This window comes from Gymnogyps californianus, chromosome 28, assembly GCF_018139145.2.
Source record: "Gymnogyps californianus isolate 813 chromosome 28, ASM1813914v2, whole genome shotgun sequence".
Taxonomy (NCBI): Eukaryota; Metazoa; Chordata; class Aves; order Accipitriformes; family Cathartidae; genus Gymnogyps; species Gymnogyps californianus.
Genome location: NC_059498.1, coordinates 4,768,628 through 4,792,400, shown reverse-complemented (window position 1 = coordinate 4,792,400; position 23,773 = coordinate 4,768,628). Strand labels below are relative to the sequence as shown.

Here is a 23,773-nt window from a genome sequence, read left to right as displayed (position 1 = left end):
GGATGCAGCGAGCATCCCAGGATGCCATGGCAAGCATCTTGGTACAGCTGCACTGAGCGTCTCGGGGCGGTGGGGACAGACACCTCCAAAGGACGCTGCTGCTTTTATTTACGAGGGGGGCAATTAAATAAGGTGACACCCCCCCCAGCAAATGCCCAACCAGAAAGAAAAATCCCACTTCCTTTCTGACGTTATTAATTTCTTTATTAAAGCCTGATACGGAGGTGGGTGGGGAAGGGAAGAAAAAAAAAACCCCAAAGCTTGCAACATTGTTTATTTCGGACACATAATTAATAAAACTAAACGAACCTAAACAGGAGGCAGCGCAGCCCCGGGCACGGCTGCCCTCCCTCCGCCGTCCCCCACGCTGATTTTGGGGTGCCCCTCGCTCCGATTTATGCAAAAAGGAACAAATTCGCAGCCTGATCGGGTGCGCTGTGCCCTGGCTGGATCCGGCCCTTGGCTCTGAGCAGGGCAGGATCGGCCCCACCAGAAGGAGGGGGATGCTTGGCCAGTTTGGGAGCAATCCCGGCGGGAAGGGGGCAAGATGTGGTCAGCAATCAAGGGAAAAATCAAGAAAAAAACTACATGGATTTAACTGAAATGCTAAAAAAATAAAGAGGAATGATACTAATACTAATTCATCAGTTAAACGACGCTGCTGGACTGGTCCGTAGAGTTTAGGCCCTGACCAGGATCCTTTAAAATAAGCCTTTCTAGAAAATTGTAAATTTTTATATAGTTTCTCTCTAGTATATACACACACACGCACACGGCCCCCGCCGTGGGCAGGAGCACAATCAGCCTTTAGAATAAATTACAAACTCCCCCAATCGCTAGCATCAAATATACAGATCACTCCTTGCAGCTGCTTTTTTTTTTTCCTAATTTTTTTTTTTTCTTTTTTTAAGGTGCTTTTTTGGCCTTTTTTGGGGATTTTCGTTTGGTTCTGAGTGAATCCTACCTGCGGAAGCGTCAGCGTAATTTTTTTGGGGGTGCTTTTAGCATGATTATCTTCATGGCAAATATATAAACCCCCTTCGCTGGACTATTTACATCCCGACCCCGGGAGATGCTGTGAGCGGCCGCGAGCGCAGCGGAGCAGCCGGGATGCTCTCGCCGAAGCAAACGATGCAGAAAGGGGGGGGAAAAGGGTTCTGTGGGGCGAAGGATCTGTCCCAGCTCATGTTTGTTAGCACTGAAAGTTCCTATGGGGAAGCGGGGCCGGGCAGGGGGGGACTCCCTGGGGGAGGCAGCGAGGCTGGGGGGAACGGAGGGGACCCCATCCCGCTGCGTCTCCATCCCCGTTGTGTTGCCCCATCCCTGCCTTCCTCCTCCCTCCAGGCTCGGGCATCTTCCTCCGGCTCCTTCCCATGCTCGGCGCCCGGTCACAGCCCCGGGGTGGCCTTGGGGATGGGACAGTGGCACGGGGCACGGGCCATCCCGCCCTGCCACGGGGTGGGGGGTGGCCCGTGGGTGTCCCCCCCCCCCAGCCCAGGCAGCCTCTTCCCCAGCGGGTAGCAAAGTGCGGGCGAGATCACGCCATCCAAAATATTGTAAAAAAAAGGGGAAAAAAAGGGGGAAAAAAGGGGAAAAAAATAAAAATGCTCCGTTCACAGGGTGCGGAGGTGGGGGACCGGGGCTCTGGGGCCGTGTCCCCAAGTTGTCCTCCATCGCCCAGCGGCCCTGGGACGGCAGCAGCGGAGCTATAAGCGGGGCGGGGGGGGGGGGGGCCGGGGGGGCGCGGGGCAGCGAGCCCTTAGCTGGGCATCTGCACCTCGTCGTACACGTCCATGCCCTCCGTCTCTTCGAAGGTCACCGTGGCGTCGTCCGCGTCCAGCTGGAGGGACGGGAGAGGGTGTTAGGTGGGACGGGGACGGGGACAAGGATGAGGATGGGGACAGGGAGGGGATGAGGATGGGGACAGGGCAGGGACGGGGACGGGGACAAGGATGGGGATGGGGACAAGGATGGGGATGGGGACAGGGAGGGGATGAGGATGGGGACAGGGGCAGGGACGGGGACAAGGATGGGGATGGGGACAAGGATGGGGATGGGGACAGGGAGGGGATGAGGATGGGGACAGGGGCAGGGACGGGGATGGGGACACAGATGGGGATGGGGACAAGGATGGGGATGGGGACAGGGAGGGGATGAGGATGGGGACAGGGGCAGGGACAGGGATGGGGACACAGATGGGGATGAGGATGAGGACAGGGATGGGGATGGCCACAGGGACGGGGACAGCACTGCGGCGGCTCCCAGCCCGTGCTGGGGCTACGTACGCATTTGAGCTCGATGTCCCGGAAGATCTTGGGCAGCAGGAAGCGCCGCAGGGGCACGGTGAGGATGAGGATGAAGGGCAGCGCCAGTGAGGCCTGGGTGGACTTCACCGCCCACAGCACCACGAGGACAACGATCTGGGTGAAGGTGAAGAGGTGCATCCGCCAAGTCTTCACCTGCGGGACAAGGAACCCAGCGGGGTCAGGGTGGTGGGTCCAGCATCCCGCACTCTTCCCGGGGTGCTGGGTGCTGGGAGGGGCAGGACTGGTGGCCCAAAGAGCCCAGTGAAGGTCAGCACTGAAGGAGGAGGCTCTTTGGGGAGCCCCAAGCAATTGCAGGCAGCACCGCGGGGTGCAGCAGCCCGGGACACCCCCAAGCCCATGGCCACCCGGCCGAGTGACACAGGGCTCACTCACCCGGGTGACGTAGGGCTCGCTGGGGTGGTATTTGGGTGGCATCAGCAAGAGCAGGATGCGGTCGAAGAGCTGGATGCCGAAGAGGGAGGTGACGCCCATGTAGAGGAAGATGCCGAAGAGCACGGCCAGCGGGATGTACTTCAGGATGGGCTCCAAGAGGATGGAGACGCCTGCGGTGGCGAAGGAGAGGTTGGGGAGAGCCTCCGGGGGCACCCAGCCCTCGCTGCCCGGGTTGGGGGGGCATCTCCCCAGCTCACCGATGAGCACGGCCACCAACAAGCCGCTGACACGCTGTTCCTTGACCTCCAAGATCTGGGACTTCTCGCCGGGAGCGGTGGTCTTGCTCATGACGGTGAGGGCGTTGGCGTGGGTGATGGTGCGGACGGTGGTGGCGCTGAGCCAGGGCATGCCGAAGAGGGCGGCCAGCCCCCCCATGGCCACGATCAGCAGCAGGTCCAGGTGGAAGCCGGAGCCCTTCACCAGCTTTCTCTCGGGCTTGCTGACGATGAGGCTGCCGGGGACAGAGCGGGGAAGAGTCGGTGGTGGGAGGTCCCCTTCCATCCCTGTCCTGCCAGGCACCCCGCAGCCCTCCCCTCCCTCCCCGTATCCCCCCCCCTGGTCCTCACGTGGTGATCTGCGTCTCCAGGAAGATGAGGATGAAGACCAGGAGGGCGGGCACCACAGAGGCGAACATCATCCAGATGGGGAAGGTGTTGTTCTTCCCCATGGGGTTGATAAACCAGCTCCGGGCAGACGCGTTGGTGACCTCCAGCCCTTTGGGGACATTCAGTTTCTGGATGGGAGCAGAGATGGAGGAGTGAGGGGACGGGGCACAGGGACGAGCACCCGGCTCCACGTCCCCTTGTTGGGGACACCCGTCCCTCCCCAACCCTGCCCTCCCGCCGCTCCCGGACCTGCGTGTATGTGTCCTTGATGAAGAAGTCGATCAGCGCCATGATGAAGATGGAAATGGGCACCCCGAAGTCCCCGATCAAACGCCGGGCCTGTGGGGACACCGTGACTGCGTTAAACCCGCCTGCGTCCCCACCCAGCCGAGGGGGTCCCCTCCTGCTGCGCCCCCCGCCAGCAGCGAGCTCTAGCAAACACCTCTGCAGGAGCATGCAATGAGTTTGCACGGTCTCAGCCAGCCCTTTCCAGGAAACCGCACCCGCCGAGCCCCCGATTTGCCCCCAGCGCTGCCCCCAGGTCCAGTGGGGTGTGGGGGGATGCTGCCGTGCTCTCCCCCCCCCCCCCCCCCCGCCATCCTCACCCTGCCAGGCAGGAAAGCGCTGTTCTTGAACTTGCGGAGGAAGAAGGCCAGGAAGAAGGTGCCAGCCATGAGGACGAGGGACAGCAACGCCGTGTTGGGCTCCGGCACTTTGGGGTGGACCGTGGACTGCACGTTGTAATGCCGCTTTAGCGGGTGATCTTTGAAGATCTGGGGAGAGAAGGGGAGAGGGTCAGGGAGGATGGGATCTGCGTTAGCGGGTAGGGATGGGGGATCCCCCTGCGCCCCTCCTGCCATGCCGGGAGCCCCACGGGTGCGTGGGTGCAGGGTGCATGCTAGGATGAGCGGCAAGGCTGGGAGCTTGGCACACGGTGAGCGGGGGGATTATATTTAGGCTTGGTTTTCTCCATGCTCCTTCAGAAACGGGGCCGGAGCAGGGGCTGGGTGGCACGGTGGGGACGGACGAGCATGGCCCTGCTGCAGACCATGCGTCACCCAGGGTGGTTGGGGCTGTGCCGAGCTCGTAGAGGGGTGCACGGGGGCATCTCGGTGTGATGGGGGTCCAGGGTGTGATGGGGCATCTGTCCTGCCTGTCACCTCTCCAGCACCAGAGATGTCCCTGTGGGCACCCAGTGCGCGGGGTGACACCGTCCCATTGCTACCGGCCAGCCGGGAAGGGTCTGAGCCAGGGGATGGGGGAAGAAATGAGGGCTCTCCAGGCAGTTCCTGGGCAAGGACCATGTTTGCTGCAGCCCAGGTGGGACATCTGCCTGGGCTTCACCTCCCTGCCCCAAAATCCCCCTGCAGAGAGAAGCACGAGCTGGGAAACACCTGGGAAGGGGGAGAAAACACTGGGAGATGGGCTGCATCCCTCACCCGCATCCCTCGCCCAGCTCCCACCGTTTCTATGGAAACCTCGGTGATGACCACAATCTGCAGCCCCCTCCCTCTTCCCCACCACGGGACCCCCGCGCCCCTCACCGTGACGAGCTTGGAGAAGGTCTCGTAGATGAAGATGAGGGAGATGAGGAAGGAGAAGATCTCCTGGGTGTAGCGGGACAGGTAGCGCACCAGGAAGCTGGCCTCGCAGGCCACCACCACCAGCACCAGCAGGATCAGCCAGAAGCCGATCCAGACCCGGCCCACGATGTACTCCATGTCAAACTGGTTGCAGAACTGGGGAGCCAGAGGGCACAGCCTTGTCAGCCCCCCCGGAGCCCCTGGCGTGGGCACCTAGGTGGGCTGGAGCCCGGGATCCCACGGTGGCCCTGCACCTCCTGCCTGGGGGCTGGGGGGTGCCGGGATGGGGATAGTGGTACCTCGGTGTGGCAGGACCCCTGCGGGATCACCCGCCCGGCAGCACCCCAATAGCAGCACCTGCCTGGCATCACCCATGCGGTGTCACCCATGTGGTGTCAGCTATTTGGCATCACCCACATGGTGTCATCCACCTCGCATCAGCCCTGTGCCATCACCCGGACGGCTCTACCTGCATGATATCACCCACGTGCCATCGCCCACGTGCCGTCACCCATGCAGCATCACCCATGTGCCATCCCACCAGTGCCATCCTGCATGTGGCATCACCCCTGTGCCACCCCCCATGCGCCATCACCCACATGAACATCCCCTCGTGGCAGCACCCCTGTGCCATCACCCACGTGGCAGCACCCTGTGCCTCTGCCAGGGCTGGTGGGGACACCACGAGCCCGCTGTGGGGACCACCGGCGGTGGGCAGGGTGCACCCAGGGGGGCAGGGTGGCACCCACCGAGTAGAAGGCTTCCTCGAAGACGAGGAGGGGCCCCGAGAAGCCAACGACGAGCAGGGGCTGGGCGCTGAGGATGCTGAAGAGGATGCACTGCACGCAGGTGGAGATGAGCAGCTCCGACACCCCCATCATACCCTTGGTCTTCTCACCTGGCGGGGAGCAGAGCCGGTGGGTGCTGGGGGGGGGACGACCGCGCTGTGTCCCCCCATCCCACGCTCCTCGGCACCAAGATTTGGGGGTGCAATAACCACCCCCGGGAGCATCCCCAGGGGATGGTGCTGCAGGCGGTGGCACCCTGCTCCCCCAGCCCCATGCCCAGCTGGGGGACATCCCCGTCCCTCAGTGTGGCCCCAGCCTGTCCCCTCCATTACTCAGCAAGCCTCCAAAGGTGACAGCAGGTGACAGCGCCGCGAAGTAGATGAAGATGACGGCGGCCAGGCACTGGGGGTTCAGGGCGTCCTTGATGTCGCTGAGATATTTGGGGTACCGGCGGCGGATGTCCCGCACCAGCCCCCCAAAAGGTCGCCCCGTCCTACGCAGGGGGTCGTCCTCCTCCGGCACCTCCTGCCCTGGGGACACAAGCAGGCTGCCATGGGGGGACCCTACGTGCAAAGGGGGGGTCCCGCCAGCCATGGGGCCAGGGGATCCCAGGGGGGGCCGGGGTGGTCCCCGCCATACTCAGGTCTTCTAGGAAGCTCTTGCCCGGCGCCTTCTCGGGGGGCTGGTAGCGGCGGCGGAGCAGCTCGTGCTGCAGCGGCACCAGGCTGCGGAGGAGCTGCTCGTCCGGGGTCTCGGTGGGTGGCACGACGATGCTGGCCTCCAGGAAGTCCTCCACCCCCCGCAGCAGGTCCTGGCGGCTCTCGGCCAGGTAGGCGTCCCGACGAAAGACCTGCGGGGTGGCCCAGGGACAGGCAGTCAGCCTTCTCTGGCACCCTTGGGTGCTGCTGGGCACCCACCCGGCCCCTGAGCATCCCCGTGGGGATGGGGCTTCGTGGGTACGTGGGGACATGAGGACATGGGACATGGGGGCATGAGGATGAGGGGGGCATGGGGACACAGGGGCTTGGGGACAGGGGACATGGGACCACAGGGGCATGGGGACATGGCGATAAGGGGGGACATGGGGACATGGGGGACTTAGGACCACAGGAGCATGGGGACATGGTTGCTTGGACACATGGGGACAAGGGGACATTTGACCTCAGGGGCATGGGTACATGGGGACACAGGCGCATGGGGACATGGGAGCATGGGGACACAGGGACACAGAAGTGTGGGGACAGGGATGCGTATGGACATAGGGACAGGGGTGCATGAGGACACGGAGACCCAGAAGGATGAGGACACAGGTGCACGGGGACAAGGGGACACGGTGGCATGGGGACACAGGGACGGACCCAGCACAGGGGGATGAGCCCTGTTAGAGGGTGCAGCACCAGCGCTGGGGACTTCAGGGTGCTCAGGGGGACCGGCACCCTGGACGGCAGTGCTGGTGGCGGTGGCAGTGCCGGTGGCAATGGCGGGCGAGCCGTACCCTCTCGGACATCATGGTGGCGACGGCGCGGCCGATGTCGTGGTAGCTGACGTGGGGGGTGTCGGGGCCCAGGACCACGAAGAGGAAGCGGACGGGTAGGGGCACGTCAAGGACGGCATCCAGTGACACCGCGTCCTTCAGGCGCACGAAGGCCAGCGTCGGCTGCTCCAGGAAGGCTGCACAGCCTGGGGGAGGTTGGGACGGGACGGGGGTCACGGAGGGCCAGGCACAGGGACACGGGGCACAGGGACATGGGGACACAGGAGCACAGAGACATGGGGCCATCGAAACATGGGGACATCAGGATATGGAGACAAGGTGACACAGAGGCATGGGGATGTGGAGGGACAAAGGGAATAGGGTAGGGGCACAAAGACACGAGGACACTGAGGCACAGGGACACACGGACACGGAGGCACAGGGACATGGGGACATGGGGATAGGTGGGCATGGGAGCACAGGGACATTGGGGCATGGGGACACGGGGGCACAGGGGAGTGGAGAAATGGGACATGAGGACAAGGGACGTGGGGACACAGGGCCCAGAGCGCAGCACTGAGCGGCAGCAGGCGGTGGCGAGGGCTGAAGACGGGGAGAGTCAAAAAAGGTGCAAGAAATGCAGCGAGTGAGCAAGCGGGCAGCGACGGGCAGACGCCAAAGCTCCCCCTGGGCACCCCGGCCCCGCACCCACTGTCCTGACCCCACACCCACCACCCTGACCCTGCACCCACCTCCCTGCTGACCACTCACCCACGAGGACCAGCGTGGCCTCGGCATCCTCAGGGACCTTCGCAAGGAGCTGGGATCTAGTGGCCCCGCTCGGGCTCTGTTGCAGGCAGACGAGTGGCAGGAATCAGCCAGCCATCCTTGGTGGCCATCCCCTGCATGTCCCCCTCTGTCCCCTGTGTCTCCCCCTCCATCCCCTGCATGTCCCCTGCCATCCCCTGTGTGTCCCCTCTGTCCCCTGTGTCTCCCCCTCCATCCCCTGCATGTCCCCCTCTGTCCCCTGTGTTTCCCCTCCATCCCCTGCATCTCCCCCTCCATCCCCTGCATGTCCCCTGCCATCCCCTGCGTGTCCCCCCTCTGTCCCCTGCAAGCCCGGCTCCCTCGCCACCACCTCTGCATCATCCCACGGCAATGCCTCCCCTGCGTGCACATATGCACATGTATGTGCGTGCATGTGCACCCGTGTGTGTGCATGCGCCTGCAAGTGTGAAGGTATGTGCGTTCATGTGCATGCACGCGCCTGCATGCGCCTGCACAAGTGTGCATGTGCGTGCATGCGTGTGTGTGCAAGTGCATCTGTGCATATGTGTGTGAGGGCAATAGAAAGCGGCGTGCGTGGGAGTTTGGGGGGGTGTTTGTGCCCGTGCACTTGTGCATGCTCGTGCCTGTGTGAGTGCATGCGGATAGGCGTGCAAGTGTGCACGAGTGTGTGTCAGTGGGTGCGTGCACTCCCCAGGGATGCACAGCATGGGGGTCCCTGCAAGAGACTCCACACCGCTTGTTGTGCAACTGTCTGGTGTGTGCACCCGTGTGTGCCAAGGTGTGTGTGCACACATCCGTGTGTGCGTGTCCACCTCACGTGCATCTCCCAGCAGCCCTCCCCACACCCAGGCTGGACCCAGCACCCCTGACCCTGCACCCCAATGCCCCCCTGCCCCCCCGTTGCAGCCCCCCCCCCGCCCCGGCTCGCCTGCTCGGCCCTGGCCAGCCCGTGCATCTCCATGGGCTGCTGCTCCTGCAGCAGCGGCTGCTCCGTCTCTGCCTGGCCCGTGCCCGAGCGCTGCAGCTGCGCCGGCCGCAGGGTCCTGACCGACTCGGCCTTGTTGGGGTGTCTAGAGCAGCCGAGGGGGTGGTGTCAGACAGGCCAGTGCCACTGACCCCCCCCAAAACCCCATAAGACAGCCCCAGCCCCGGGGGTGCACGGGGACCCCCAAACTGGGCTGGGAAGCAAAGCCAAAGCGCAGAGGGACTTTTCCATCCCGTGCCAGGCTCCGGTGGGACTCGCTGGGGCTGGATCCAGCCCGGACACTGGGGTCCCCCCCCCGGACGTACTTGTGCTGCAGCAGCAGCGTCCTCAGGATGTCCTCATGGTCCTGCGGCTTGATCTGCCCCTCGTAGATCATCTGGTCGATGAGGATGTGGGCGATGGCTGCCAGTGAGTTGGCCGCCACGTCAAGGAGCACAGCACCTGCAGGGACAGCACCGTCACCACCCGGCCGGCCAGTGCGGGGTCCCCGCTGCCATCCCAGCCCCAGTCGGTTGTCCCCACCTTTGGCCAAAGCCCGTCGGATCTCCAGGAGGCTGCGGTAGGTCAGGAAGGAGAGATGGGGCTGGCCCCAGTGCCCGTCTTCCTCGAAGTCCTCCTCCAGCTTGAACCAGTGGCCGGCCTCCATCCAGCACAGCTCCTTCGTGCTGTCCATGACCAGCTCGTGCAGCTCCACATAGCCCTGGAGGCAGAGCCGGGGAGCGGGGGTGTGTGTCAGGGTCCCCCCGCTGCACCAGGGACCCCCAGGAGACCCAGAGCTGTGGCTCCTGTGCCAGCATCCCCCCATGCCCTAGTGTCCCCAGGGCTTGGTGTGAGGTTGGTCCCCGAGTGGCCACAGTCTGCCTGCCCCCAGGAATGGGGAGTGAATGGGGGTCCCCGGGGGCAGCACCCACCTCATGGGTCTCCCGCTGGGACACGGGCCTCCTGCTCCCCGCCGCCTCCAGGTCCACATCGGTCACCGACGAAACTGCGAGCGGAGCCACCAACGCATTAGCTGGTCCCTGCCCCAGCCCGGACCTCCCTGGGATCTGTTGGAGGTGTCTCCCTCCCATGCTCCCATCCCAGACCTGGTTGGGGTTGCCTGGATGTGTCCCCTGCTCCGTCACCCCCACCCCAGACCCCGTTGGGACTCGCTGGACATGTCCCCCTCCCATTGCCCCATCCCAAGACCCAGCTGGGGTTTGCTGGATACGTCCCCACCTCTATAATCCCCATCCTTAAACCCAGTTGGGGTTTGCTGGATGTGTCCCTCCGTCACCCCCCACCCTGCCGGTGCCCACCTCCAGCCCCTCGCATCCCCGCAGCCCAGCTCCTGGGGCAGGGTGACAGTCTGGGGACATCACCGGGGCCGCGGTGAGAGCAGGACTCGTGGTCACACTCCGCCCCACCACCCTGCCACTGCCACAACCCTGACCCCAGCACCGAGCACTGCCCCTTGAACTGGGATGGGGACAGCACATCCCCGGCCAGCCAGACCCCAGGAGCTCGAGGTGTCCCCGTCCCCATCCCCCGTCTACCTGCAGCCCCCCTCCTGCGCTCCCCACGGCCCCGTAGGCTCCAGCCCTATAAAGCGGGGGCCAAGCCCCACGCCCCGCAGCCGCCCTGTGTGCACCGTAAATCCCGGAGCACTTTGCCTTTGCTGACAGTAAACACTAGCACGGCTCCCGCCCGCCCGTGGCCACCCCGGTGCCGGGGACAGGCTCACCCCGGCACCCTCCACCCCCGCTGGGGACCACCGTGGTCCCCTCGCTGCCCCCAGCCAGGTCACCTGCTGGGGTGATGCCGCAAGAGCCGCATCCCGCTCTGCCGGCTGAAGGATGCTGCGCCCACGCGAGCAGGGATGGGGCACGTCGTGTGTGTCCCCCCCCGGTGTCCCCGACAGCGCTGGCCACGGCACGTGGGCACGAGCCTGTCCTCGTCCCGGCCTGCTGCCGCCACCACCAAGCCGCCCGGCGCCAGCCGGCGTTCAGCCCCAAGTGGTTCTTGTCCTCACCCCAAACAAAGACTTTATTTATCCTCAATCAGCGAGCGATTACGGGCAAGCGGCAGCGGTCACCCCGCGGTGTGCCCTGACACCCGGGTGATGGTCACCCCGCGGAGGGCAGGGACGGGGGCGGCAAAGCTGGGGCAGGCGGCGCGACGGAGGGCTGGGGGGTGGGGTGGGGGGGAATGCCGGGGCTGGGCTTCGTTCCCCGGTGCCCCCACGGTCACTCACGCTGCCCTCCGCCACGGTGGCTCGCCTGTCCCGGGGGGCCCCGGCCGCACGCCTCCTCCCATCCAGGTCATAGCATCCCCGGCGGCTGGGCAAATACTGGCTGCAAAACACACACCGCCGGGATGGGGAGGGGGGGGGGGTCAGCACCGGGCACCCATGGGCACCGATGCCAGCCAGGCAAGTGGGGCAGCTTCTGGCCCCCTCCTCGATTTGGGGGACTCACCGCAGGGGCGTCAGCTCCTCGGCTCTGGCCCTCCACGCGTGCAAGGGGGACCCAGTGCCGGCGCCAGCCCCTGCGCAGAACAGGCGGCAGCGTTACCCTCCGACCTGTGTCACCCGGACAGAGCCCCGAGGGTCTGGATGCTGGGAGTCGGCCCTGCCCAAGCACCCCCTCGGGGTGGCAGCTCCGAATCCACTGAGCTTCAGGCAAGGGGATGCTCCGGGGCACACAGACCCCCCCAAACTCCCCTCACCTCCCTCCCCAGGGGCTCTCAGTCGTGGCCTCAAGGACCCCGGGTGTCCCCGAGCTCGGCCTCGTCTCGGGCACCCACGGCCCTCGCGCTGGAGGTGGCACCTCAGCGGCTCCGGGGCTTCGGCAAAGGGTGTCGCTGCCTTTGGGTGATGCGATCCCGAGGGCTGCGCATCCCTGCCTGACCGCCCCGGGCTCCGAGCAATCCCCACTGCCTGTGCAACGCTGGCACCCGTGCAACACGTCTGTGCAACGCTGGCACCCGTGCAACACGTCTGTGCAACGCCGGCACCCGTGCAACACGTCTGTGCAACGCTGGCACCCGTGCAACACGTCTGTGAAACGCTGGAACCCGTGCAATGCTGGCACCCATGCAATGCTGGTGCCCATGCAACACTGGCACTCATGCAGCATGTCTGTGCAACGCTCGTGCCCATGCAACACACCTGTGCCATGCCGGCACCCATGCAACGCAGTGCCGATGCAACATGGGTGCCCATGCAACGCTGGCACCCATGCAACACTGGTGCCCATGCACTGCTGGCACCTATACAACGCCGGCACCCATGCGATGCCGGTGCCCGTGCAACACTCCTGTGCCATGCTGGTACCCATGCATAGCTGGCACCCACGAAACGCTGGTGCCCATGCAACATGCAACCTTGAACCACCAGTGCCCCTGCAATGCTGGCACCCACCCGGTGCCGGTTCCCGTGCAATGCTGGTGCCTGTGCGGTGCCATCACCCATGCAACACCGTCACCCATGCAACACCGTCACCCATGCAACGCTGTCACCTCTGCAACGCTGGTGCCCGTACGACACTGGTGCCCGTGCAATGCCATCCCCCATGCAACGCCGGTGCCCACACATGCCCGGTGTCCCTCAGCACCCAAGGGAGCCACTCACTGCTTGTCCCCTCCAGCGATAGGTGGGAGACCTTTATGCCGGGGTCCTCATAGCCCTCGGGGTCCAGGCTCCTCCTCATCCTCTCCTCGTAGGCCTCCTGCAGGACAGAGAGAAGGGGGCTCAGCGGGGACCGGCACCCCCAGCACCTCGCTGGGGCTGTGCCGGGGGTGGGAGCCGGCCGGGGCGCAGCAGCAGAGCCGGGGCTCGGGGCCGGGTCTCCCTACCTGGCCGGGCCCCTCCATGGCTCCGGGCTCGGCCCCCGCTGCCGCTTGGCTGCGTCCCGGCAATCAGCCCGGCGGCACCATAACCTGGTGCTCTGCGGCGTCCGGGCGGGTGTGGGGGAAAGGGAGAGAAAATATGTTAGGAGAGGCCGGGGCAGCGCTCGGTGCCCCTCGGGATGTGGGGTTTGTCCCCCGGGATGGGGCTGAGGCCAGATGCCGGGGCTGTTCCCACAGTCCCCCCCTGTGTGACCCGCTCCCCACGGGCCGGGAGGTCCCGGGGCCGGGAGTCCCCGGGGAAGTGGTGCCCTGCCCTGCTGCCGTCCGGGATGGGAACCGACGTCAGGCGATGGCAGAGCCCCGGCAGCTTCCCACCAGGGACGTGGCATCCCGCCCCAGCCCACCCGTGCCCACGCATGCCAGCCGGTCCTGCCGTGTCCTGCGCCTGGGGGTCAGGTCCCCTATGGACCCCATCACGTGGGCTGGGTCCCACGCGACCCTTCACATGTGAGTGGGGTCCCATATAGACCCGCGCACATAGGTGGGGTCCCACATAGAGCCATGCACCGGGGCTGGGGTCCCACACTGCACTGCCCGGGGCCCCCCAGCAAGCCCCCCCCAGCCCCTGGCAGAGCGCTGGGGTGAGAAAGGGGAAACTGAGGCACAGCTGGGCTCACGGGGACATCGCAAAGCAGAACGGCGCAAGCAACCCCACAGCACCCCAGGGTGAGCAGCCGGGGGGGGGGGGCCCTGCTGCCCCCTCCTCACTCAGCACCCAAAGCCTCTGCAGCCCCCTGGGTGGTGGGTGGGTGCCTGGAGGTGGGAAGGTGCAGCCTGTGCCTGCACCCCCCCCCCCTGCACCCCGCTGTCCCTGTCCCCCCCCATGGGCTGCCCCCCCGCCCCCCCCCCGCAGCTGCCCCGGGGCCATGCTGGGGGACAACCGCCAGGGGGCGCCCTGCCCCCGCACGCCGCCCCCCCCCCTCCCCCCCCCCCCGCCCCCCCGCCCCGGGGCAGCCCCGGAGGGACCCAAGCGTCCGGGCCCCCCCATCCCCCGTGACCCCCCACTCCCCGTGACCCCCCACCTGCCCCCCAGCCCAGAACCTCCAGGGGGGGGTCCTGCCCCAGGACCCCCAGCCCCCCCCCCCGCCCAGCCCCCCCCGTGGGGACCCCCCAGGTTGGGGGGACAGGGATCCCGGCTGCCCCCCGTCACCCCAGCCCAGGGACCCCACATGGGGGGTTTACGGGGGGGGCTGCAAGATCAGGGCATGGGGGGCTTTGGGGGGGGGACCAGCCCCCCTAGATCTCACCAGGGTGATGCAGGAGCTCGCTCCCGGCTGGGGAGCCACAAGAGCCAGGGTGGGATCACGGAGATCCCGCTGGGGCCACGGGATCCCCGATGGGGCGCGGGAGCCGCGGCGGGGCCACGGGAACCATGGTCAGGCCACGGGAATCACGGCCGGCTCCGGACCCGGCCTCCTCCTTCCTGCCCCGCCTGGCCCCGTAGCGCCAGCGGCCCCCGGCCCCCCAGGCCGGCCTGTCCCGGGGCCCCCCCGGGTCCCCCCCAGCCCCGCCGGTGACTCTTGCATCAGCCCGGTGTGCCGGGCTGCGCCCCGCTGATAACGCCCAGCCGGTGTCGGCCCCCGCCCCGCTCCCCCCGCTGCCCCCCGCATTGCCCCGGGGCCCAGGCGGCGCCCCGAGGCCGGGGTGAGGGGCTGGGGGACCCGCGGGGCACTGGGGCACCTTGCAGCCAGGTCACCCGAACCTGCCGAATCCATCCCTGTGCCACCTTGCACCATATAGAGCCCATATGTCCCATACCGTGTGTGTGCGACATAGAGCCCACGCCTCCAACCCCAGACGTCTCGCGCGCACAATATAGAGCACCTCCTGTACGATACACCCCATGTGCACAGTATAGAGCCCACACCTCCCACATCATGTGCATGGTATAGAGTCCATACCTCCTACACCATACACCCCATGTGTGCAATATAGAGCCTGTATCTCCTACACCACATAGCCAATGTGCTCCGTATAGAGCCCATACCTCCCACACCATGTGGCTAGCATGACTCAGGACTGGACTCATGCCTCCTACACCATATATCCAGCACGGCTCAGTATGGAGCCCATACCTCCCAAAGCACGCATCGCAACACGCTCAGCATGGAGCCCATACCTGCCACACCATCCACGCAGTGCGGCTTGGTGCAGGACCTCCCTCCCACAGCAGGTACTCAGTATGGAGCCCATACATCCCATGCCATCCATGCAGTGTGGCTGGGATCCCTCATGCAGCAGGTACCCAACGTGGCTCAGTATGGAGCCCATACATCCCATGCCATCCATGCAGTGTGGCTGGGATCCCTCATGCAGCAGGTACCCAACGTGGCTCAGTATGGAGCCCATACATCCCATGCCATCCATGCAGTGTGGCTGGGATCGCTCATGCAGCAGGTACCCAACGTGGCTCAGTATGGAGCCCATACATCCCATGCCATCCATGCAGTGTGGCTGGGATCCCTCATGCAGCAGGTACCCAACGTGGCTCAGTATGGAGCCCATACATCCCACGCCATCCGTGCAGCGTGGCTCAGCTCCGTCCCGCAGCGGGTACCACTGTGGCTCAGTATGGAGCCCATACCCTCCTGGCCCACAGCATCTCCCACCCCAGCACACCTACAGACCCCACCCCACGCCGGGGGCACCCCAAGGTGCTCCCCCAGCCCCGCCTGGCCCCGCCGTCCCCCCGCCCACCCCATCCTCCACTCCCTGCACCCAGGGACACCCCAAGGTGCTGCCGCCGCCCGTGACCCCGCACCTACCCCTGGGGTGGCTCCGCGACGCCCCTGCCCTCGCTGCCAGTCCCTGCCTGGGCTCTGCCTGCTGCTGCCCGCGGAGAAAGAGCCGTGCGGCACGGGGGAGCGCACCCAAATGCCCTGAGTCACGCTCACCTCCCTAATCTCCCCCCCCTCGGGCTCACCCGGCCCCCCCGGGGCCCCCCGTAAACAAGGTTATCGGGACGCAACATCTTGCGGCGTCGAGGCTGCGCCCTGCCTCCTGCCTGCCCGCTGCTTGCCCGCGCCCCATGGCCCTCCCCAGCCGCTCACCCTGCCCCGACTCGGCCGTGCCGTGCTCCCGGTGCCCCCCGCTATCTTGTTTACGAGGCTCCGGGTTTCCCTGCGGGGAATCCCCGGGAACCCTCTGGCTGAATCCCTCCTTCATGCAAGGTTGGGGTTTTCTCTTTTTTTTAAAAAAAAAAAAAAAAAAAAGGGGGGTTCCTGGGGAGGTTCCCCCCGGGGGAGGAGGTGCGAGGTGCCGGCAGGGCCCGGCGGGGACGGGGACGTGGCCGGGCTTCCGTCTGTCCCCTGGGATCGCTGTCCCCGGGGTGCACTGCGGGGAGGTGGTGGGACAGGCACGGCTGCTTCGGTGCAAGGCGAGGGGTGTGCGCGTGCACGCCTGTTTGTGTGTGTGTGCATGCGTGAGTGCACGTTTGTGTGTGCACGCGTGTGTGTGTGCATGCACGCACGTGCATGCAGCTGTGCATCCATGCACGTGCGTGCATGCTCAAGTGCGCATGCGTGTATTTGCACACCTGTCTGCATGCGCACGCGCATGCACGTCTATGCATACACATATATGCACGTGTGTGCATGCACGTGCGTGTGTCTCTACAGTTGCAACCTTCCTAAAGGGCTCCTGACCCCCAGCCCCAAATCCCAGGGTGCAGGGAAGGGGACAAGGGTGAGGTGGGCAAGCCTTGCCCGTGCACACGCACACACGCACACACGCACAAGCACACACCAGCCACCCCAGTGCTCGGGGACACCCGCAGGGACGTCCCAGCTGCTGGAGCATGGCTCGTGCCCCAGCCGTGGGGCCAGGACGGCGCTGCCCCCCTGTGCCGGCCCTGGCTGGGGGGGACCATCCAAACTGGGGGCCGCGGGCTGTCCCACACGTTGGGGACCCGGTGGCACCCGCTGCGGGGCCGCGGGGCCGGGAGGTGCGATAGCTGCGGGCTGGGTGCTGCGATAACGGCCCCCAGCCTTATCGGGGTGCTGCCAAGGACTCCCCTCCCTGCAGCAGCCCTGGCCATTTTGGGGGGTCTCTCCCCCCCGGGGCACCCCGCTGCCCCCCGACTGGGTGCTATGGGCTGGGTCCTCTTTGCAGGGACAGAGGAGGGTGTGGGGCACCCCGGGGAGCACAGAGAGGGGGGATGTGTCCCCATGGGCCGTGGCCGGGGGGGTTGCCTCTCTCCTCGGGGTGACTCTGATTTATCTGGGTGCTGGGAGGGGGGGACGTGGGTGCCTGTGGTATTCCCCCCCCCCCCCCCCGATCTCCCTGTCACATCAATGGGGAAACTGAGGCATGGTGCAAAAGTAGGGTGCTGGGAGCATTGTGGGGCTCCCCCCCCCGGCACAGCCAGCCCCTCGGGGGCTCACCCCCCCCCCCCCAGCTTGGGGGTCCCACGCACCCCACAGACCCTGTGGGGAGAGGTGATGCTCAGCATCCTCCCAAAGCAGGGATCCAGGGCAGGGAGGGGGGCAGCCGAGCTCAGCCCTGGGGGGGGGGCAAAGGGTCCCCCCCAATTACTCCGGGGGCTGCCCAGGGTCCGGTCGGAGCCTGTGTCCCCCCCCCCCCCACCGGTGGCACGTCATGGCGAGGGGCTGGGCCCTGCAGGGAGGAGGGCCCCCCCCTTGGGGACCGCTGCCCCCCAGCTTCATCCCCCCCCTTTATTCCCCCCCCAGGGGACAGATTTGGGGGGGCCAGAGGCGGGGAGAGCACCAGGCCCCGCATCCCTTTATTTTTTGGGGGGGGGGGGGGGGGGAGCGGCGCACGGCCCGTTGGCGTGGGCATCGCCGGGGGGGGGGGGGGGACGGGACGACGACGGCGGAGCAAAGCCTGCGCGGTGCGGGGGGCCGTGGCGGTGGCGCGGGGGGTGGGTGGGGGGGCCCCCACGGGAGAAGGGGCATCGCCCGTGGCCGTGGCCCTGCCGGCTCGCCCCGCTCTGGATGGAAGCGAGCTGCGTGCAGGCTGCCATGGCTCTGGGGCTCTCCTCCAAGAAAGCCTCCTCCAGAAACATCGCCGTGGAGAGGAAAAACCTCATCACCGTCTGCAGGTGGGGGCTGGCCTGGCTGGGGGGGGGGGCACCCGAAAATAGAGGGGGGGGGTCTAGGGTGGGGAGAGGGGCGAGAGAGAGGACCACTGCTGCTGGGAGTAGGGGGGGGGGGGGGGATGGGGAGGGGGTGGGGAGGAGGGAGGGGGGGTTCATCCTCCCCCCCCCCCCCGCGGCCCCTTCACCCTGGGGGGGATTTTTTGTTGTTGCTGCAGTCGCTTTTTGGGGGGGGGGGGGGGATTCAGATTTGGAGGGGGGAGGGGGAAGGAGGAGAAGGATGGGGATGCAGGGAAAGGGGGGCCGGGGGGCTGCGGGGCTGCGGGTGGTGGGGTCGGGGCGGTGGGGCTGGAGGGGCTCCGGGGGGGCGATGGGGGGGCTGGGGACACAACGACAACATGGAGGCTCCCGGTGCTGGTGATGCTGGGGGCAGCTGGCGCGGGGGGGGGGTGTGTGTGTGCAGGGCGGGGGTGGAGGGTGCGGGGGGGGGGGGGGGGCTGGAGGCAGCAGGGCCCGGGGGGGGGGGGGCTGGGGCCGGGGACCCCCCTGCGGATGGGGGGCCGAGGAAGTGACGTCAGGGCCCACTCCGGGCGGCGGGGATGGAAGGATGAAGGCGGCGGGGATGGAGGATGAGGGTTGTCATGGCGACGCCCAGCTGGACCGGCAGGGGAGGAGGGGTGGTGGTACAGGGATGGGGTGGTGGGGACAGGGGTGGTGGGGCTGGTGGTCCCTGCCTGTCCCCAGCCCGCAAGTGGGGGGATGGGGTGACGCTCCCCCCCGGCCCCGGTTAGGGGCTGCTTGCGCTGGGCTGTGACAGGAGCCTGGCCCCGGGGCTGCTGGGGGGGATGTGGGGGGCACCGAGCCTTGGGGTCACTGTGCCAGGGACCTCCAGGTCCTGCTCTTGGGGTCTGGGGACCCCAGGGCTCTTCGCCATGGCACGGGGCACCTCCAGACCCCACTGTCATGACATGGGGACCCCCAGGGCTCCTTGCCATGGCACGGGGCACCTCCAGACCCTGGTGTCATGACATAGGGATCCCCTGAATCTCCTCGCCATGGCACAGGGCACCTCCAGACCCCGCTGTCATGACATGGGGACCCCCAGGGCTCCTTGCCATGGCACGGGGCACCTCCAGACCCCGCTGTCATGACATGGACACCCCCAGGGCTCCTTGCCATGGCACAGGGCACCTCCAGACCCCGCTGTCATGACATGGAGGCACCCAGGGCTCCTTGCCATGGCATGGGGCACCTCCAGACCTCTCATCCTGACACCAGGATGTCTCCAGACCTCACTGCCGTGCCACGAGGCACCTCCAGACCCCACTGCCATGATGAGACACCCTCCACCTGCTGTGGAGGTGGACATGGGGATCCCCAGTCTCACCCTCCCCACGTGTGGCCGTGACCCACAGACGGGGCGATCTGCCCCCCCGTGCAAACACCTGCCCTGTCCCCCGCTGTCCTGCCGGGCTCAGCGGTTTTCATGTCTTCAGCATCTCTGTCCGCCGAGCACGAGCAGCCGGGCGGAAGGGGAAGCCATCACCGCCCGCGCACGGCCGGGGAGGAAGGGGGCCTTTGTTTGCCCTTCCTGGCCGCTTGCACAGCAGGGGAGCGGCGGCCGCCCCGGCGGGCTCCCCGGGGACGCGGGGACAGGGGGGGTCAGCGAGCCGCAGCCCGCAGCTCAGCCCGCCGCCCTCTTCCCACTGCCAGGCTCAAAAGCCAAAGTCTCCAAAAGCATTTTGCTCTGTTGCTAAACCTAACGTGCACTGGGTGCTGGGTGCAGGGTGCTCGATGCTGGGTGCAGGGTGCCCATCCCCTCCCACCCTTGATGCCCGTCCCCCCGCCAGGTTCTCGGTGAAGACCCTGCTGGAGAAATACACGGCAGAGCCCATCGACGACTCCTCCGAGGAGTTCGTTAACTTTGCCGCCATCCTCGAACAGATCCTCAGCCACCGCTTTAAAGGTAACAGTGGCCCGCAGGGACACGTGCCCGTGCAGCCCCTGGCACGTCCCCATCCCCATCCCTGTGCCGCATGGTGGATGGGGATGCATGCGTGCACGTGCTGGCACCAGGGAGCATGTCCGGGCTCTGGCTTGGGGCTTTCCGGGCCGATGGGGTTTGCCGGCACGGCAGCCCCCGATCGCAGCCCCTCGGTCCCCGCAGGCCCCGTCAGTTGGTTCAGCTCGGATGGGCAGCGCGGGTTTTGGGACTACATCCGCCTGGCCTGCAGCAAGGTCCCCAACAACTGCGTCAGCAGCATCGAGAACATGGAGAACATCAGCACCTCCAGGGCCAAGGTCAGGAAGGTGCCACCCCAGCCCTGTCCCTGTCTCTATCCCTGTCCCCGTCCCCATTCCTACTCCTGCCCCTGTTTCCATTCACACCCTGTCCCTGGCACATGGACCCATCCCTATCCCTATCCTCGTCCCATCCCCATCCTATCTCCATCCTCATCCTCATCCCCATCCCATCCCCATCCCATTCCCATCCTCATCCCCATCCCATCCCCATCTCCAATCCATCCCCATCCCATCCCACCCCATCCTCATCCCCATCCCCATCTCCAGTCCGTCCCCATCCTCATCCCCATCCTCATTGTCATCACATCCCCATCCCCATCTCCATCCCATCCCATCCCCATCCTCATCCCTGTTCCCATCTCCAATCCATCCCCATCCCCATGATCCCCATCCCCATCTCCATCCCATCCCATCCCCATCCTCATCCCTGTTCCCATCTCCCCATCCCCATCCTCATTGTCATCACATCCCCATGATCCCCATCCCCATCTCCATCCCATCCCATCCCCATCCTCATCCCTGTTCCCATCTCCCCATCCCCATCCTCATCGTCATCACATCCCCATCATCTCCATCCCCATCTCCATCCCATCCCATCCCCATCCTCATCCCTGTTCCCATCTCCAATCCATCCCCATCCTCATCCTCATCACATCCCCATCCCCATCATCTCCATTCCCATCTCCATCCCATCCCATCCCATCCCCATCCTCATCCCTATTCCCATCCCCTCTGTGCCCCCGTCCCCATCCCCTCTGCCCTCCCTGCCCTCCTGCAGCCCCATCTCACCCCATAGGACCCCACAGGGTCACTGGGCTGAAACAGAAGCTGTGGGTCCCCACGCGGGGATAACGGGGCCGAAAGCAGCTCCCGGGTGGGGACCACCCACCTGCCGGTGCCCAGAGCCCCGGGGGGGGGCAGGCGGGAGCGTGGGGGGGGGCAGCTGAGGGTGGCACCCGATGAGCAGCCGATGGTGGCACCCATCCTCAGGGCTGCCCCGCGGGGCGGTGCCTTGCAGGGCCGGGCCTGGATCCGCGTGGCGTTGATGGAGAAGCGCATGTCCGAGTACATCTCCACGGCGCTGCGGGACACGCGGACCACCAGGTGAGCAGCCCGCGGCACGGCCGGCCACGCGCACGCCGGGAGGGCTTAGCCCCGGGAGGGCTAAGGGTGTGCGGGTGCTGCGGTGTGTTTTGGGGTGCCGGTGGGCGCACGCGCAGCCGCATTTTTCCCCGCAGGCGGTTTTACGACGACGGGGCCATCATGCTGCGGGAGGAGTCCACGGTGCTCACGGGGATGCTCATCGGGCTCAGCGCCATCGACTTCAGGTAGGGGCGGGCGGCACGGCGGGACGTGGGCACCCTGCCCCGACTGGCCCCCCCCGCCGGCCCCCCCGGGGCTGCCCTGATCCTCTGCTCCTTCTCCTGCCGCCGCTCAGCTTCTGCCTGAAGGGCGAGGTGATGGACGGTAAAACGCCCGTGGTCATCGACTACACGCCCTACCTGAAGTTCACACAGAGGTAAGAGCTGGGGTGCCCTCCCTGGGGTGGGGACCCCCACCGCCTCTCCCCTGGTACCCCGGTGGGGCTCAGCTGGGCTCCCCCTGCCGCGGTGCCGTCCCCACTGAGCCCCTGTACGCCCCAGCTACGACTACCTGAGCGAGGAGGAGGAGCGGGGCAGCGTGGAGAGCAGCACGAGTGAGGACAGCTCCCCCGAACACCCCTACCTGCCCCTGGTCACCGACGAGGACAGCTGGTACAACAAGTGGCGCAAGATGGAGCAGAAATTTCGCATCGTTTATGCCCAAAAGGTAGCGGGAGCCGGGATGGGGCTGTCTGGGTGCCAACCCCCCTGGGATGCTCTATCCCCCCACTGCATCCCCGCTCCTGCAGCCCAGTGGTACCCACAACCCTTCATCCCGCTGCTGCGGTGACCCAGCCCTCTCCTTGTCACCCTGGGTGGCCCTGGGGACGTGGGGGGGGGGTCCGGTGGGGGGCAACGGGGTGCTGCTGACAGTGGTCTCACGCAGGGGTACCTGGAGGAGCTGGTGCGGCTGCGGGAGTCGCAGCTGAAGGACCTGGAGGCGGAGAACAAGCGGCTGAAGCTGCGCCTGGAGGAGGTGATGGTGCAGAACCAGCTGGAGAAGAGGGAGCTGGAGGGCGTCATCCTGGAGCTGCAGGAGCAGCTGTGAGTGGGCACCCGCCGCTGCTGCCGGGCCTGGCCGGGCGCGGTGGGTGGGGGGGGTCCCTGGTGCCTGGGTGCTCCATGGGCTCTGGGTGGGTGGGGGGTCCCCAGTGCCCCACTGACCCTGAGGGGCAGGGTGAGTGATGGTCCCCGGCACCCCATATGCCCTGTGGGGTGTGATGGGTTCCCAGTGCCTGGGTGCCCCATATGCCCCGTGGGACACAGTGGGTCCCCAGTGTCCCATGTGCCCCGCAGGATGTGATGGGTGGCAGGTCCCCAGTACCCAGGTGCCCCATATGCCCTGTGGGACATGGAGGGTGCCCAGTGTCCCCCATATGTCCTGTCGGACGTGGTGGGTCCCCAATGCCCCATATGTCCTGTGGGCCACGTCACCCACGAGGTCCCCGGCACTTGCGGCCGTGCCGGGTGCTGAGCACCCACCTTTGCCGCAGGACGGGGCTGATCCCCTGTGAGAACCCGCAGCTGGCCCAGCTCTCCAAGGAGATGGTGACACCCCTGGTGAACCAGTGGCCCTCGCTGGGGACGCTCAACGGCAACGAGAGTGGCTCGGACAGCAAGCTCTACAGGAGGTAACCCCCCGGCAGGGGCAGAGCCGCCCCAACCTGCGCCCAGTGCCCTATCCCACCCCGGGGGGGGGGTCTGCCCCGGGCAGGGGACAGGGAGAAGGGCTGGCCCTGGCTGGCAGGGCTGTCCCGGCCCTGGGGGCTGCGGCGCGGGGGGGCTCAGCGCCGTCCCTCCGCAGGCACAGCTTCGTGAGCACCGACCAGCTCTCGGCCGAGAACAGCCTCAGCTCCGACTCCCAGCGCCTGGGCGAGGGCAAGCGCGAAGGCGAGCCCTGGGGGCCCTTGGGTAAGACCCCCCCCCCCCACTGTAGGGTGCCCCACGGGCCTCAGCACGTCCCCCAACACACACCCAGGCGCCTGGACCCCCTTTGGCCCCCCAGCAGCCATCCTCCTCGTGCCGGGGATGCTATCCCAACAGTGCAAGGACACCTAGGTCCCTCCCAGAGAGGTGGTCCCCCTCTCCGTCCCCCCGCGGCAGGGCTGGGGTGCGAGGCCGCAGCCCCCCCCGCAACGCCGGCATCCCACTCTGTGCCCGCAGGGAAGGACCCCACGCCCTCCATGCTGGGGCTCTGCGGCTCCCTGGCCTCCCTGCCCAGCTGCAAGTCCCTGGCCAGCCTCAAGTCCAACGAGTGCCTGGTGAGCGACAGCACCGAAGCCAGCCCGACCCGCAGCCCCAGCTGAGACCCCCGGCCCCCTCGCCGCCTCACGGCCCGGCCGCCCGACCCAGCATCGCGGCAGAGGACTGACCTCATCCCCCCCCCGCCTCGCCACCCCGGGA

The 23,773-nt window shown here is 66.6% G+C and overlaps 2 protein-coding genes across 3 annotated transcripts; one reads left to right on the top strand and one right to left on the bottom strand.

Moving 5' to 3' along the window:
• Nucleotides 1-257: 257 nt before the first annotated feature.
• Nucleotides 258-13,066, bottom strand: SLC4A1 (solute carrier family 4 member 1 (Diego blood group)). The gene is given in 19 exon segments (XM_050911679.1): nt 258-1,840; nt 2,286-2,459; nt 2,700-2,869; nt 2,957-3,210; nt 3,326-3,492; nt 3,614-3,703; nt 3,970-4,137; nt 4,909-5,103; nt 5,697-5,845; nt 6,068-6,332; nt 6,334-6,585; nt 7,231-7,415; nt 7,981-8,056; nt 8,927-9,068; nt 9,289-9,424; nt 9,506-9,683; nt 9,895-9,968; nt 12,594-12,690; nt 12,818-13,066. Coding segments are annotated over 19 exon segments (2,871 nt in total). The 5' UTR covers nt 12,836-13,066; the 3' UTR covers nt 258-1,759.
• A 4,757-nt stretch (nt 13,067-17,823) lies between these two features.
• Nucleotides 17,824-23,760, top strand: RUNDC3A (RUN domain containing 3A). Of its 2 annotated transcripts, none has more exons than XM_050911767.1 (11): nt 17,824-17,930; nt 19,775-19,890; nt 20,092-20,225; nt 21,247-21,332; nt 21,467-21,556; nt 21,667-21,747; nt 21,872-22,037; nt 22,257-22,414; nt 22,864-23,001; nt 23,175-23,281; nt 23,534-23,760. In XM_050911767.1, exons 1-11 carry the CDS (start codon nt 17,824-17,826, stop codon nt 23,674-23,676), a joined length of 1,326 nt encoding a protein of 441 aa, XP_050767724.1. In that variant the 3' UTR covers nt 23,677-23,760. The 2 variants fall into 2 exon arrangements, with proteins under 2 accessions (XP_050767724.1, XP_050767722.1); XM_050911765.1 differs by having other exon boundaries at nt 20,062-20,225.
• The last annotated feature ends 13 nt before the right edge of the window (nt 23,761-23,773 follow it).

Excerpts from the sequence above, each read along its gene's own strand:
- RUNDC3A (XM_050911765.1), top strand. The coding sequence starts at position 17,824 with ATGGAAGCGAGCTGCGTGCAGGCTGCCATGGCTCTGGGGCTCTCCTCC. Across the intron at positions 22,038-22,256 it reads GCATCGTTTATGCCCAAAAG|GGGTACCTGGAGGAGCTGGT; the intron begins GTAGCGGGAGCC and ends GGTCTCACGCAG. Across the intron at positions 22,415-22,863 it reads CTGGAGCTGCAGGAGCAGCT|GACGGGGCTGATCCCCTGTG; the intron begins GTGAGTGGGCAC and ends CCTTTGCCGCAG.